The sequence below is a fragment of the Myotis myotis genome, unplaced genomic scaffold, assembly GCF_014108235.1.
Source record: "Myotis myotis isolate mMyoMyo1 unplaced genomic scaffold, mMyoMyo1.p scaffold_m19_p_16, whole genome shotgun sequence".
Taxonomy (NCBI): Eukaryota; Metazoa; Chordata; class Mammalia; order Chiroptera; family Vespertilionidae; genus Myotis; species Myotis myotis.
Window position 1 is genome coordinate 2,978,598 of NW_023416320.1, and position 15,078 is coordinate 2,993,675.

At 56.4% G+C, this 15,078-nt stretch overlaps 2 protein-coding genes across 5 annotated transcripts in view; one reads left to right on the plus strand and one right to left on the minus strand.

The window, feature by feature from the left end:
- SLA (Src like adaptor) overlaps positions 1-3,823 on the plus strand; it is a 49,187-nt gene extending 45,364 nt beyond the window's left edge. For all 4 annotated transcript variants that reach the window (XM_036337621.1, XM_036337620.1, XM_036337622.1 and 1 more), the window contains 2 exons: positions 889-1,021; positions 1,889-3,823. In XM_036337621.1, coding sequence (XP_036193514.1) covers positions 889-1,021; positions 1,889-2,105 — 350 coding nt within the window. In that variant the 3' untranslated portion in view covers positions 2,106-3,823. The remainder of the gene's footprint in view (positions 1-888; positions 1,022-1,888) is intronic.
- The window catches only part of TG (thyroglobulin), a 154,775-nt gene that overhangs the window by 58,430 nt on the left and 81,267 nt on the right, over positions 1-15,078 (minus strand). Inside the window, exons 38-41 of the mRNA XM_036337618.1 lie at positions 12,999-13,218; positions 12,540-12,633; positions 9,992-10,148; positions 9,558-9,760 (exon numbers count right to left, since the gene is read on the minus strand). Coding sequence (XP_036193511.1) covers positions 9,558-9,760; positions 9,992-10,148; positions 12,540-12,633; positions 12,999-13,218 — 674 coding nt within the window. The remainder of the gene's footprint in view (positions 1-9,557; positions 9,761-9,991; positions 10,149-12,539; positions 12,634-12,998; positions 13,219-15,078) is intronic.

Sequence of the window (15,078 nt, forward strand, 5' to 3'; positions counted from 1 at the left end):
CATCTCGCGTTTCTCGGCGTGGGACAGTGAGGGTGGGCATTCAAGTTCAAGGTGAAAGGCAGGCTGAGTGCTGGGATGGGCATCCTCGGCCGCCACCCTCTGAGAGCCTGGGTTTGCTCCTCGGTACAGTTTCCTTTAGTTCTTGGGAAAGGACCCCCCAGGGCTCCACAGACAAGACGGGAGGAGGAGACACCCATGGGTGACGTGGCTCTGCCCGGCCCTGCCAGGGGCCAGCAGCACCTGGCACCCTCGGCCCCGCCATCGCCCCTGCGACATGACCGGCCGGGTCCTCAACCTGAAGGCGCCCCGCTTTCCTCCATCTCTCAGAAGGTCTGAGCGCAGCCAGGCCCCACCTCTCTCGCCAGGACACGGGCTGGGAGGAGGCCTCCTAGGAGGCACTGTGTCTGAAGGGCCCGGAGGAGGAGGGCTGGGAGCTCAGACAGCTTACACCAGCCGAGGGGGCGGATGGGTTTACTCCACTTTCATTCTCCTTCTGCATGAGTGTCCAGGGTGAGGGGAGAGGGGTCCCCCCCTTTCCTTTGTCCACTTTCTCTCTTTTGCTTTGAATCTTTTTCTCCTTCTTCCTTTTCTGTGCCTTTTATCTTTTTTGAGATCTATCTTTACTTCCCTCTCACTTTCTCCCTCCCTCCCTTCCCTCCCTGTCTTCTTTCATTGTTTCTTTTATCTTCCTTTCTCCCTACCCGTGTATCCCGCCACCATGCTGCCTTGAATGCTGCTCTGTGAGCTCTGGGGAAGTCAGGGCTGCCCACAGCCCCCTGCACATGGGCCCTCCTGAGGGTGAGGGGGCTGTGCTGATGGTCGCTCAGTCCCATGCCTGCGCTGGCTGCAGCGTCTCCGTCACTGACCCGCTGTCTGCTCCATCCTCAGAGGTGGCCGACGGCCTGTGCTGCGTGCTGACCACACCCTGCCTCACCCAGAGCACCGCTGCCCCAGCCGTGAGGGCCTCCGACTCGCCCGTCACCCTGCGCCAGAAGACCCTGGACTGGAGGAAGATGTCCAGGTGAGGGTCAGGGTGTCCGTCTGTGTGTGAGCCCCCGTCCAGCATGTGAGCCTGGCACATGAACACCGTGGCCAGCTACAGCCGGCCCTGCGGGAACCTGATGGTGGGCACACTGAGCGGGCACACCCCATGGAACCCCGCTGCCCCCCAGGAGGCAGATCCAGCCTCGGGCCTCACGCAGTGGGGGCCACGACCCCAGCGACTCCCTGGCAGGGCCCCAACCCCCCAGTTCTGCAAACATTTCCTGAGCCCCATTCAGTGTGAGCAGAACATTTTCTAGCAGAAAGATACCACCTTCCTTTTCCTAATTGTCAGGATCCCAGAGAGGGTCACACAAAGAACTCTTGTATCATTTAATATTCTTTTAAACTCCCTCAGGAAGTTTAAACACACCAGCAAAATCCTAAAGTGGCATCGTTTTTTGTTTTTTTTTTAAGGGAAAAGCATTCCCACTGATCTGCTTTGAGGGTCTGCTATTGTATTTTGGGGGTATGTGTAGTTGGAGATTGATTGGTGGGTTGCCTTATTAACTAAATACTGATCCAGACATCCCATTGGGACAAAAAAAAAGAAAAAAGAATCAGAAGTCAGAGTTGACTGGGAGATAAATAAAACTGCTCTTTCTTGTAAATATCATAAAAATACTCATTAAAATTTACAGTTTACAGAGACATTTTAGCCACTGAAGGAAATGGTGGTTCAGAGAGGTTCAGTGACTTATCTAAGGCCACACAGCCACAAATATAGGAAGCAGAATTAGAATAATAAGCTAGAGAAATGCTAACAGGGCCTTTTTCCTTCCTCTTATTCTCTTGTCCTCATCCCTCTCTTTTCCCCTCCCTCTGTCCCCTTTGCTCCCACACACAGGCTGCAGGAGGACCCCGAGGGCGCGGGGAACCCACTGGGCGTGGACGAGTCCCTCTTCAGCTATGGCCTGCGGGAGAGCATCGCCTCCTACCTGTCCCTGGCGGGCGACAGCGGCGCGCCCCTGGACCGCAAGAAGAAGAGCATCTCCCTGCTGTACAGCGGGAGCAAGAGGAAGAGCGCCTTCTTCTCCTCATCGCCGCCCTACTTCGAGGACTAGCCCAGGGCGGACGGGCAGCCGCACGGGGTGCCCAGCGGGAACAGGCTCTGCACTGTCACCTGGGGTCCAGCCGAGAGGCTCGGTCGCCTGGTCCCCGGGAACCTCGCGTCTTCCAGATGCCACGAGAAGCTGCCTGAGCTCACGCACCCACCTCCTCTGTCCACATGGTGACACAGGGCCCCTCCCTGGCGTCGGGCCAGTCCTGGACGTCACCGGATGTCGACTCGCGACACGATGGCGCCCTGCCTCGGAAGAGCCAGCTTGTATGTTGGGTGCTCATCATGTTTGCGGGAAAGACAGCCACTCTCTCCCAGGAAAGGGCGCAGGGCCCACCCCCAACAGCCTGCCCGCTGAGCTCACAGAGAGAACGTCTAAGGAGAAGCGCCTGGGAAGGAGACCGGCCAACAGCCGTGTCCTGGGCACAGGTCCGGGTTTGCACACTGGTCCCCTGCTCGGCACCTTCTCAGCCATGGACAGAGGCCTCGGTACACACGCACCTCTTCTCGCTGAGCAGCTCAGGGACGCTGATCGCTCACCGTCCTAAGTAGCCCGGAAGCTCTCTCTGCCCCTCGGGTCCCAAAGCCACAAGTGCAGCGGTCACATGGCCTCCCCGCCTTTGCAGGGGCGAGGCCCAGGGGAGAGGGAGGCTGCGGGGAGGGGGTGTGGTGCAGGACGGACTGCGCGAGCTTCCACCACATCCCCTCTGCAGCTTCGCAGCCAGAGTCCCCACATTAACGCACCCAGACTCCCTCCTGACTGCGAAGAGGCTCCGTGTCCTCCCCTACGAACGGCGTCCGGAAAAAAAAAAAAGGGACAGCTGCGCCCCAGGCCCCAGCAGAGGTCCACGGTGTGGACAGAGAGGAAGTGTGTAAACGAAGATCGTGACGGTGGGTGTGAAGGCAGACATCAGCGCCTGGCTCTGCGTGGGACAGGGGTCAGGTGGGGTGACCCGGAGCCCAGGCTTCAGCTGGACCTTCAGAGAGAGGGCGTGGCTGGACGGAGGAGGTCAGAATGGTCGGACCTGGATAAGTTCTAGAGCATTCATTTCTCGGTATTTTATTCTACGAAGGGTCTGGCACACACACGAATAAAAGTGCTGGGCCCCGGGAATGAGGGGGTGAGAGGGGCTCAGTTCTGTCTCCATCATTGAAAGAGATTAGAGAGCCACAGCCAAGGCCTTGCGAGGAGAAGCCTGGGCCCCAGCCGCCCACGGCCCCTGCCCCTGCCAGGAGGGGCTGCCGGGAGCCAGGCCTCCTTTCCCTGCTGGGCAGGGGTCAGGGGAGGGGCGGAGCCTGTGCCAGGGTATCTCTCGCTGCCCGATATGAGCATCTGTCTGTCCGCCATGAGCATTCCGCACATCTGAGATCACTGTGCTTGCCGCACGTGTCGACGCGTTTACAAGCTTTTCTGTATCAGCAGAGCCCAGGCTGTTTATACCCGGAGACATCTGGGGTTTCCCCTGCCCCCAAAAGGCTTCAAAGGGGCCGGCCGAGCCTGGGAAGTGACTGCAGCCGGTGCACGCTGCCGCCGACATAAGGCAGGGCCGCCGCCCGCCAGATGTCTGCACGGGGTCTCATGTGTTCTTTTCCGTTGTGACTCACATGGTTGGAGCGTGTGGGGAGGACGCGAGGGATTTCTAAGTGGGAAGCATTACATTTTGCTAAATCATGTATTTATTCCTGATTAAAATAAACCTAATGCGTATTTAACCCCCTGGATGGAGGGAGAGTTTCCTGGGTGAGCTGGGCGGGGGGGTAGGGGGGGGGTGCGGTTCGTTCAGAAGCTGCCCTGGGTCCCAAATTCTCAACTCAACGTGCAACTAGACAGAGACGGAGACAAGAAACAGGCCTCGCTGGCCGGCCGCTCAGTGTCCGGAGGGCGGCCTCCAGCACACACGATTGTGTGACTTTGATGGTGTCCCCTCACACTTGAGGGTGAGGACAGAAAAACATCCTGGCCATTGTTAGGAAAACCCTGTCTCACCTGGACAACCCCCCCCCCCCCCCCCGCCCCCCATATTACTTGTACCTCTGCCGTTTGTTCTCCCACGAATTTCCTTCTACAGATATTTTGGGCACCTACCAGATTCCAGACACTGCTCGGGGCTGGGGCTGGGGCAGGAAAAGCAGAGGCCCTGGTGTCATATACACAGACCTCCCCCTGCAAAAGCACCCGGCCTGGGAGGGTCAGGGAAGACACAGGAGGAAGGCAGCAAGCATCTGAGGCAGGACAGAGGCCTCGCACTGCTACAGGGGAGAGTTCCCACCACGCGGGTCTTCCTGTCTTAGGAGCGGGGAGAGCTGTGAGCCCTGTTGCGGCCGAGCCCTGGATGGGGGGTGACCCTCCAGATGGAGAAGCAGGCCGGCTGATCATGAGCAGTGATGCAGAGACCTAGGGGGAGCCTGGCATTTTAAAAAATATATATTTTTATTGATTTCAGAGAGGAAGGGAGAGGGAGAGAGAGGTAGAAACATCAATGATGAGAGTGAATCATGGATCGGCTGCCTCTGCACACCCCACACTGGGGATCGAGCCCGCAACCCGGGCATGTGCCCTGACCGGGAATTGAACTGTGACCTCCTGGTTCAAAGGTTGACGCTCAACCACCGAGCCACACCGACCGGGCAAGCCTGGCATTTTCTAGGAACAGGGAAACCAGGGAGCCCAGAGCAGGGGCTCGGGTGGGAATAGAGAGGCAACGAGACAGGAAACTTTTGCTCGAGGCCAAGTCGTGAGGCCTGGCATTCACACCGAGGAACGCGGAATCGGGGCAATGGAAATATCGTCTGTGTCCCGAGCATCACAGCCCAGAGGGCAGGACCTCCTCTGTCTTCCCTGAGAGCCGGCCAGGGTGTCAGTCACCAAATGCAGGTGGGCAATATGCCACCCCTCTTCCTCCGACCCGGCCCCAGCTGAGGAGATACCCCAGGCCTGCTTCTGTCTGCAGTTGCCTCCTCTGGGCATCGAATGGGGGAAACTGAGGTTTCCCGAGTGCTACGGTGTGCAGGGCATCTGCAAACCTACTGCTGACAACGCCCCGAGCCCCGGGAGGCAGGATTAGCCATGCCCAGCCTATCTCTGAGGAATATGGTTACAGGGCTCACCCAAGGCCAGGAGCTACTGCGCTCGTCCCACCCTAAACCTGGCCTCTTAGTCTTACACATTGACACCCCAGGAGTCCCAAGTCCCTGCAGCAGTAGCCTCATCAAATGGGAAACACAGGCTTGGGCTGTCGGTTCAAATCCCTACCCCAGCTCCTTCTTTGCTGCGTGTTCTTTAGCAGGTCATTAAACATCTCTGAGCCGTGGATGTCTGATCTCTAAACAGCTATTGAAAAAACACACCCCTTGTGAATGCATGTGAGGAGTCTCCGAGATAATACCCTGAGCGTTCTCCATGGCCCCAAAGACACCAAACGAATGACCCTGCTAGTAGTTCTCACGGGAGTCTGTCTCGCCTGCTGGGGCAACAGTTCTGGCCCTGAGATTTGCAGAAAGACGAGATTTTAATCAGGAATGTGTCGCCAGCTTGCCTTCGTCCCCCAAGCATCTGCCAGTAACGAAGGCGTTGAAGAACTGCTAGCAGAGAGAAGTATTTCGGTCCCCTGGATCCCGCACAGCCTCACACCCGAAGGCTGCTGGGAGGAGCTGTAAAAGCCGCTCGCAAACGACGGAAACAGATGGCGGGTTTATTTTTACACACGCTTCCATTTGTGAGAACAGATTCGCTTCAGAAATTCCCCAACACCCAAACTTTCCAGAATTTTCAAGAAGTCTGCCTTCTGCGCCTACAAGAAGGTGTTGGGGTGTCTTCTGGGTCCCACTGAGTGTCTGGTTTCCGAGGGGGCCCTGGGGAAATACCTTCAGGATCAACTCCGAGTCAGGGGGTCTGTTTTCAGCCCCAGGGATCGAGAGACGTTTTGGGCTCAGACCTCCCTCCGCAGGGACACAACCCCTATGGAGGGACAGACTGAAGAAAACCCGCACCAAAGGAGAAGAAACACAAGGGGGAGGGGAGGAGGAAAACGGGCCATCCTGTAGGTCCCCCTTCACCCGCTCATCCCTGCCCAGATGCTGACTATGCAGCAGGTACTGTAAGACCAGCTGTGCTGGGTGCTCGCCCGTGGAGAGCCAGGCACACCGGGCCCCTGCCCCCCGGGGCCTACAGTCTTGGGAGGGAGACAGACGGGGCAGCAGGAGCAGCTGGTGGGAATCCTGATAAATGCTGTGGGGAAGCGCAGGCAGCACAGCCATGGGAAGGGTCTGACTCGGAGCTGCCGAGTCCGGGAGGGTCCCTGAGGGTGAATAGGGCAGCCGGGAGCAGGAGGGCAGGACCAAGTCTCACACAGGACAGGGCCTGCAGGGGCAGGATGGGCCGTGGAGTCTGTCCTGAACATGCAGGCGAGGGATGAATTGGCGGTGGCACAGCTTCCTGTGGGGGATGGTGACGATGCTGCCCTAGCCTCAGTGAGGCCCAAACCACACCACCCCTGCCCTCCTCATGATCAAGGCCCTGGTCCCAGGAAGGCGAGGCAGAGCGGGAGTGGCCCATGGCCTCAACATGGCTAGCAGGTCCATGCACTGGCCTCAATGGTCTCCCTCTTTCCTTAACTGTGTTACTTCATCGTCTCCTCATTGCTTCTCTGCCCCAGGGTTGTCCCTCTGGTTCACCCTCCCCTACCTCTAAATGAAGTCTCCTAAAAGGAAGCAATTTCCCACCTGCTCGAAGTGCTTTTAAAAAAAAATTATATATATATATATATATATATATATATATTGATTTCAGAGAGTAAGGGAGAGGGAGAGAGAGAGAGAAACATCAATGATGAGTGAGAACCATTGATCGGCTGCCTGCTGCACACCCCACACTGGGGACTGAGCCCAAAACCCGGGTGTGTGCCCTGACCTGGAATCAAACCGTGACCTCCTGGGTCATAGGTCGAGACTCAATCACTGAGCCAGGCCAGCTGGGCTCAAAGCTCTTTGAAGGCGCAGCGTGCTCACAGCAGCACTGTGCACAACAGCCAAAGGTGCACCCTGATGTCCGTCGATGGACGATGAACAAAACGTGGTGCACGCACAGTGGAATAGGACTCAGCCTTGGAAAGGGGTGAAATCCTGCTAGAGGCTAGAGCATGGACCAAGGAGGAACCCTGCAGACATGCTAAGTGAAAGAGCCAGACACCAGAGGGCAAATCTTGTGTGGTCCCACCAGTAGGAGGTACCTAGCCAGGCAACGTCACAGAGAAGAAGGTGGAGGGGAGCCAGGTTCTATTAGGAACAGAGTTTCTGCTTGGGATGAGAGTTCTGGAAATGATCCACGGTGATGATTGCATAACCTTGTACATGTGCTTAGTGTCACTGAATTGCACACTTAAAAGTGGTTAAAATGGCCAACCAGACCCAATGAAAGACGCAAACACACAACACCATTCCATGGCGATGGCTGCCACGTGGTCAGGGTGGGCCCAAGGTGTTCAGTGCAGTCTGGCTGCTCTCTGCCTCCCAACCCCTATCCCACTGCCCAGGAGGGCCCTATCCCCTTGAGGCCCTGCAGGCCTACAGGTTGAGGAAGAGTCCAGCATCCCCTTGGTGCCTGGACTCTGCTGGCACAGGCCCACACAGTCCCACACAGTCCCACACAGCCCCACACAGTCCCACACAGTCCCACACAGCCCCACACAGCCCCACACAGCCCCACACAGTCCCACACAGCCCCACACAGTCCCACACAGTCCCACACAGTCCCACACAGTCCCACACAGTCCCACACAGCCCCACACAATCCCACAGTCCCACACAGTCCCACACAGTCCCACAGAACCCTTCACAGCCCCTCACAGTCCCTCAGAGCCCCTCTCAGCCCCTCGCAGCCCCTCACAGTCCCTCAGAGCCCCTCGCAGCCCCTCATAGTCCCTCACAGTCCCACGCAGTCCCCAGACTTCCTCTCTCCTGAGAAGCATTCTCCACCACCCCCTCCTTCTCCTGCTCTTGGCTGGGGCTTCTCTCTGAGCCGCCTGAAGACCCTCTCTTAAATATCTGCTTTAACTATCTGCTCTCGCCCCACAGCAACCTCCAAGCTTCCTGAGAACCAGGGCATGAATTATTCAGCACGGAGTCTCCAGCACCTGTCACAGCACCTGGCACCCCACCTGCCAACGGCTGGACATGCAGTACAATTAGAAGCTAATCAATGACAGAATAGTTTTCGGGTCTCATGGTCAACCAGGTTATTACTTCCATCATGATTATTGTCATCAGCGCCAATATATCATAATCATCATTGTAGCATCACATTATCATCATCATTACTATTATCATCATCATTACTATCACCATCATCACCATCATCATTGTCCTCACCATCATCACTACCATCACCACCATCATCATCATCATCACCATCATCATCAATATATCATAATCATAATTGTAGCATCACATTATCACCATCATTACTATCATCATTATCACATCATCATCATCATCATAATCACCACCATCATCACCATCATCATCAATATATCATAATCATAATTGTAGCATCACATTATCACCATCATTACTATCATCATCATCATCACAATCACCACCATCATCACCACCACTATCATCATCACCATCATCATCATCCCCTAGCAGGCGCTCAGACCGCATAGCAGAATCATGAGCGCTGAGTTCTATTCTTTGCCTTCATTCCACAAACAACAGCTCGGTTGGTCAGGCCCCTGGAGCCCCGTGCCTGCCTGTGGCTGCTGACGCAGCTCCTGCCACTCCTTGAATAGCCACGTGGATAAGCCCCCGGGTCCCCTACTGTCCTCACCCCCAGGTAAGGGAGCATCACTGAGGCGGAAGGGCTTAGAGTCACACATCACCCAACACTGTCTCACAGTGAAATGCCACCAGAATGGAATCTCAGGGTGGAGGAGGGACGGGACGAGGGCTGCGGAAGAAACCAGACAGCTTCCAGGGATATTCGAAATTCAAACCCAGACAGGATCAGGGAAGCCGCATTGGGAAGCAGACTAGAGTTCTCTTGGTTTGATTTCTCTCCTGTGTGGGGGGTGCTGCCAGGTGTCGTTGGCATAGAGTTGGATAAACTGTACCCCCATCATCACGTGCCTCCACCAGAGGCCTTCTCATCCCACATCCCAGCCCTGTGGTGTCTGTGGACAAGGGAGGGAATGCAGAGCTCAGACCAGTAAACCCTAGCGAGGCATTCGCAGGAAGTAGAACACGCCCGTCGGAACTATGAGCACCTGAGATGTGAGTGGCCAGACATCAGGGAGCCCTCAGCACCGGCTCCCATGTGCATGAGAGATGGCCCTGAGCAGGACACACACTCAGAACACGGATACAGGGATCATGCAATGGAAGCAGCGGGCCTCAGAGCCAGAGAGGACCCCTCACCTGACCGCACCTGCAGCCAGGTGGACACCGAGCGGCCACTCACCATCAGCACGGCTCTCCGGAAGAGTCTGGAGCCGCCAGCCCCGGCGGCGAGAAGGTGGATGCTGGCCACGTCGGCTCCGCCGCGGTCGGCTGCCATGGTCACCCGCCGAGGGTCCCCGCCAAACGCTGCGATGTGGGTCTGCACCCAGGTCAGAGCCGCCGCCTGGTCCAGCAGCCCCCAGTTGCCACTCACCGCGCCGGCCCCTTCAGAGAGAGGAGAGCCTTTTACCTTTTGTGATTTTGCAGCTGGAACTTCATTACCCTGGTGCCGTCCAGGCCAGGCACCCGGTGCCTCTGGGGGACCTGACTTCTGTCCCCACAGGTCGGGACTTGGTCACTGTGATGCCGATGGGAAGAGCATGGGCTCCGGCCTCAGAGCCATCCGGCGCCTCTGGGCTCAGCAATCAGCAGTGCCCACCAATGCCAGCAACTCACCAGCGCTCAGGAAGCCGAAGATGCCCACTCGGTAGCCAGCAGTGACCACGATGAGGTGGCCAGTAGCAGCCAGGAAGGAGCCGTCCAGGGCAAGGCTCCCGTCGTCGGCCCCAGCCTCCATGTTGTGGAAGAACAGCAGTACGGACGCGTTGGGGGCCTGTGGGATGGGAGAGAGGCAGGGCTAGAGGTTGGCCCATTTCCGCACCGGAGCCTGGTGAGGGCTCCTCTCCCATGAAGGTGCCAGATTCTGAGCCTGCACAAACTCTCCCCGTCAACTCTGCCCTGTAGGCCCACGCAGCCCCATGTGATGGATGGAAATGTGTCCCCCAGAACTCACATGTTGAAGCCCTCACCCCTAGACCTCAGAAGGTGACTATTTGTAGATGGGTTCTGTAAGGAGGTAATCAGCCAGCCTGGCCAGTGTGGCTCAGTGGTTGAGCATCGACCTATGAACCAGGAGGTCACTGTTTGATTCCTGGTCACAGTCAGGGCACATGCCCAGGTTGCAGGCTTGGTCCACAGTGCTGGGCTGATCAATGATTCTCATCACTGATGTTTCTATCTTTCTCTCTCCCTCTCCTTTCCTCTCTGAAATCAACAAAAAGAGGTAATTAGCCAGTGCACCCTCATCCAATATGACTGGTGTCCTTACAAAAAGAGGACATTAGGACACATACATCCGCTGAGAGAAGACAACGTGGACACACGGAGGGGAGATGACCATCTACATGCCAAGGAGAGCAGTCTCCAGGGAACATACCCTGCCGACACCTTGATCTTGGACTCCAGGCCTTTACAATCATGAAATGATAAATTTCTGTTGTTTAAGCCCCCACATTTGTGGTACTTATATCAGAGCAACCCAAGCAAACTAATAAACCCCATTTCACAGATTAGGAAACTGAGGGTCACAAAAAATGAAGACACTTTGCCCACAGTGCAAAGTGAGCATGTGGCCCCAGTGGCAGCTGGTAGTGGACTTGGAGCCATGCAGTCACCCAACACCCCAGTTCTGGCCACTAGTTTACTCCTGAAGAATGTTCTGGGTCCTTGGTGAGCCCTTTCCATGCGGCCATGCTAACTGGAACCCCACATCTTGGTGATGCAGAGCTTAACTCAGACAGCCAGGCACTGTGTGCCCAGGATTTTATTCATTCAGTCCTCACCCAGCTCTGTGAGGTGCCATGTCATTATTATTCCCATTTTACAGATGAGGCAGTAGAGGCTTGGAGGTGTTAGGTGGCTTGTCTAAGGTCACACAGCAGCTACAAGGCAGCAGAACTGGGCTTTGAACTTAGGCTGACCCTTTTATATGAGCCTATAATGCTCCATCTGGGGGGGTCTGACACCCCACCCCAGGCCAGGAGATAGGCCAGGCTCCGGGGGGCCCATGCCAGCCAGGTCTTGCCTCCCTGTGCTGCGATTCCCCACTCCCTGTGCCACAGGCTCCAACACGCAGATGGCCTCCTCACCGCCAGCAAGTCCTGTTTGGTGGCCTTGTTACAGAGTTCACTCAGACCAGCCGGCTGCCATCACACCTCCAAAGTGCAGCTGGCTCCCATGGCTAGTGGGCTAGGGGACCAGGAAGTGGTGACACGGTCACATGTGCCAGGAGATGAGTCAACACGGGCCACCAGGAACTCATGTTTCCCGAAGTTCCTCAGTTCCTTTTTCTCTCGCGTGCTCTGACCTTTGCTCCAAAACAGGAAGCTCCAAGACTAATCTCAGGTTCAGAGTCACCACTCAGGCGAACGCGGGCTTCCAACCAGGGCATAACCAGAGTCAGGGCCAGAGCCCTGCTCCCCCTCCAGCGCGGCCTGAGACCCGCATTTCCACGGACGGCTCCGAAGAGATGGCCGAGGGGTCCCTCCAGAGGTCCTCCCGAGAGAGGTCATTTCCTCGTGGGCACACTAACTTGGATGTGGGTTCCCCTTCCCCATCCTGTGCCTCCCCCAACCCTTCATCGCTGGCCCTGCCCCACCTGAGCGGCTCACACCCTCCCTCCTGCACGGCCTGCTGGGAGGGCACCACCTGGCCACCACCCCACTCCCCCTGTCACTTGCCGCTTCCTCCTGTGCTGTATTTTGCTTCCATATTTATTTGTCGTTCAGTTGTTTTTTAATATTTCTTTGCTTATTTATTTCTGCCCCTTCCCACTAAAGTATAGGGTGTCCCAAAATTCACCCAAGATTTGCGATTCAATTCAATTGCAAATCTTGCGTGAATTTTGGGATACCCTATATCATAGCTGTGTCTCCCCCAGGAGAGTCCCCGCCCATCACGGGCCCGTGTGAATAGTTCCAGAGCACGGCACGGGGTAAGCGCGCACTGTCCCGTGTGCACGAGGGGAGAGGATGTGGCGAGGAGCAGGCGCAGCCGTGTAGGAGCCGGGAGGACCCTGAGCTCGCTCGCAGCTGTTCAGGCCCAGCGAGGATGGCGCTGGGGGCATAACCCGAGTGGAGATGAGGGGATGGTGCTGGAAGCTGTGGGGACTGGGGGTTGCCAATGGGCAGCTTTCAGGGCAAACCCAGCAAGGGCTCAGACTCACCACGTTCTGAGGGACAAACACGTTGAGATACAAGCAGTCCTCGCTGACCCCGGACGGTGTGGGCGTCCTGACCCCTGGCTGCCAGCAGCGGGCCCTGCAGATACAGACCATCTGACTTCCAGGAGAATCAACCACGGGGACTTGCCCATGTCCCTTCCAGCCCAACACCAGTGGCCAGAGCCCTCTGCCCGCCAGCTCTGCAGCATTTCGGCGGCAATCAGGTCACCGGACCACTGCATGGAGCTGAGCACAGCGGCCCTCCATCCCCAAATGGACTTCATAGGAGCAAGGCCATGTTCAGTGGCTGACGTTGGGGAGGGGTTACCTGTTAGAGCACCTAACACCACCTATTCTACACACCCCCAGCCCCACGCACCACTCAGGCCCACATGCACCATCCTGCCATCAGTCTGACGCTGATGGATTAGAAGACAGAGTGCTATTGCGCTCAACCCTTACCGCGGCTTGGTGGCAGCCCAGGACCCGGTCCAGTCGGAGGGCTCCGGTGCCCGGAAGCGGCCCTCTGCCAGGGGCGGGGCAGCATAGGGCACTCCCAGGAACTGGTCCACTTGCTTCCACGAAGTGCCCACCTGGATGGCCTGGGACCTGCCCAGCAGCTGGCCGTGGGGGGCGATGGTCACAGAAGGTGCAGATGTCCCAAAGCCGAGCAGAGGGGTGTCTGTGGGGATGGGGAGTGGGGAGGAGAGGGAAGAGAGCAGTGGGTGCTCTATTCACGGAAATATTCGGACATGCTTGAGAAACAAACGCTGCTTTTTGCGCTTTAAAAATGTCGGTAACTCCTTCAGACCCCACGAGCTTACATGTAGGGAGGTCTGTGCTCAGGTGAGTAAGAGAAATAAGAGCAAAGACAGCTGGTCTTTCCCAGGCGCTCAGCCGACAGAGTGCAGCTCTGACAGAGTGCAGCTCTAACCCTTCTCTCCCGGGGTCATCTCAATGGCTCCTCCCAAGAGGCTAACGTGCCCACAGCCCCTTACTCAGCTCCCTGGGCCAGGCGTGCACTGCAATTCAAAACTGCCTGGCCTTTTTAAAGAACCAAGGGATGCAGTCAAGCAATGGGCAGTCTCCCTAGGGGGGTCTGGAGCAGAGCCCGTCCTCAAACACAAGTATTTCTGCGGTAAAAAGCAGGGATGGCTCCTACTAAGAGCAATGAGTAAAGAATGTAATTCCTTCAGTCACAAAATCCAGCTCAGATTTTGCCACCAAATGAGTTTGCTGCAAACTTACAAAAAATGTGTGTTCTAACTTGTAGAACTTTCAGATTTCAGAACTGCAGCCAAGGACCGGGGGCCATGTGTGCATTTCAGTGGTGAGGGAACAGGTGTAGGACCCTGGGGTGGGTGGCTACCTGGGCTTCAAGCTGATGTGGGATTCAAGGCCTTTCTGAACCCCAACTCTGACCACACTCCATTCACACAGGGCCAAGGGCCAGGTCAGGGCTCCTCTCAGCCCAGCAAGGCCCCCCTCGCACTGTGCATGCCTGAACCCCACCTGGTCTATTAGGTCAAGGCCGTGCCGCCTGCCAGCCGAGCTCTGCGCTCCAAGCCCCTCCATCCCTCCTTGTAATGCTAATCACCAGACACTGATCAGCCTCTCCGGAGCCCTATCTCATCTCCTCCACTCACTGGTCTTCCATTCACTCATTGATTCAATCAACTGCCAAATGCCATTTCCAGGGACTTGAGACAGGCCTTCTGTGTCTGATTCCCCACAGGGCTTAGGGCCGGGCACAGAACAAAGGACAGACACCGGTGAGGAGATCCTCTCTCTGTGTGAGTGTGAGTGTGAGTGTGTGAGTGTGTGTGTGTGTGAGTGTGTGTGAGTGTGAGTGTGTGTGTGTGTGTGTGTGTGTACAGATTATTGTTTCTGTCAGGTATGTTTGCTTTGCTCAGCTTCACTGTGGGCTGATTGAGGAGAAAGCTTTGCTCTTTCCCCTGCAGCTCCTTCTATTTGTAATTCAGATGTGATGGTTGCTAGGAGCCCGGGCAGGAGACAGACAGGTCTGTCTATTCCTCAAAAGCTGGCTAAAGGCAGTGGTTCCCCAGAAAGGGGTGTTGCCTCCCAGGGGACATGTGACAGAAGGCGACTGGCGTCCAGTAGGGTAGAAGCCAGGGACCTGCTGAGCATCTTACTACAGATGAGCTTAGGGTTACCCAGGGCCCAGGTGTCAGGGTGCTGGGGCTGAGAAACCCTGGGATGCTGTGTGCTCATGACTCCAGGCACTGATGGTAGCATGGTGGTCAGCAAGGTGAGGAGGAACCATGGGTGGGCTGGGGCTCAAGCAGGCCTGAGTTTCATGTTACGGACCAGCTACTTTGGAAAACGCCATAATTTGGGGGACCCTCAACTTCCCACCTGATAAACAGAAAGAATAGCAGTCCCGACACCACAAAGCTGTTAGGAATTAGTGACACCAGCGTGTAATGGCCCAAGCCCAGGGCTTGGCAAATGGCAGCTCAACACATGAATGAGTGAATGAATGAATGAATGAATGAGAGACAGGGGAGGAGGAACGGGAGGA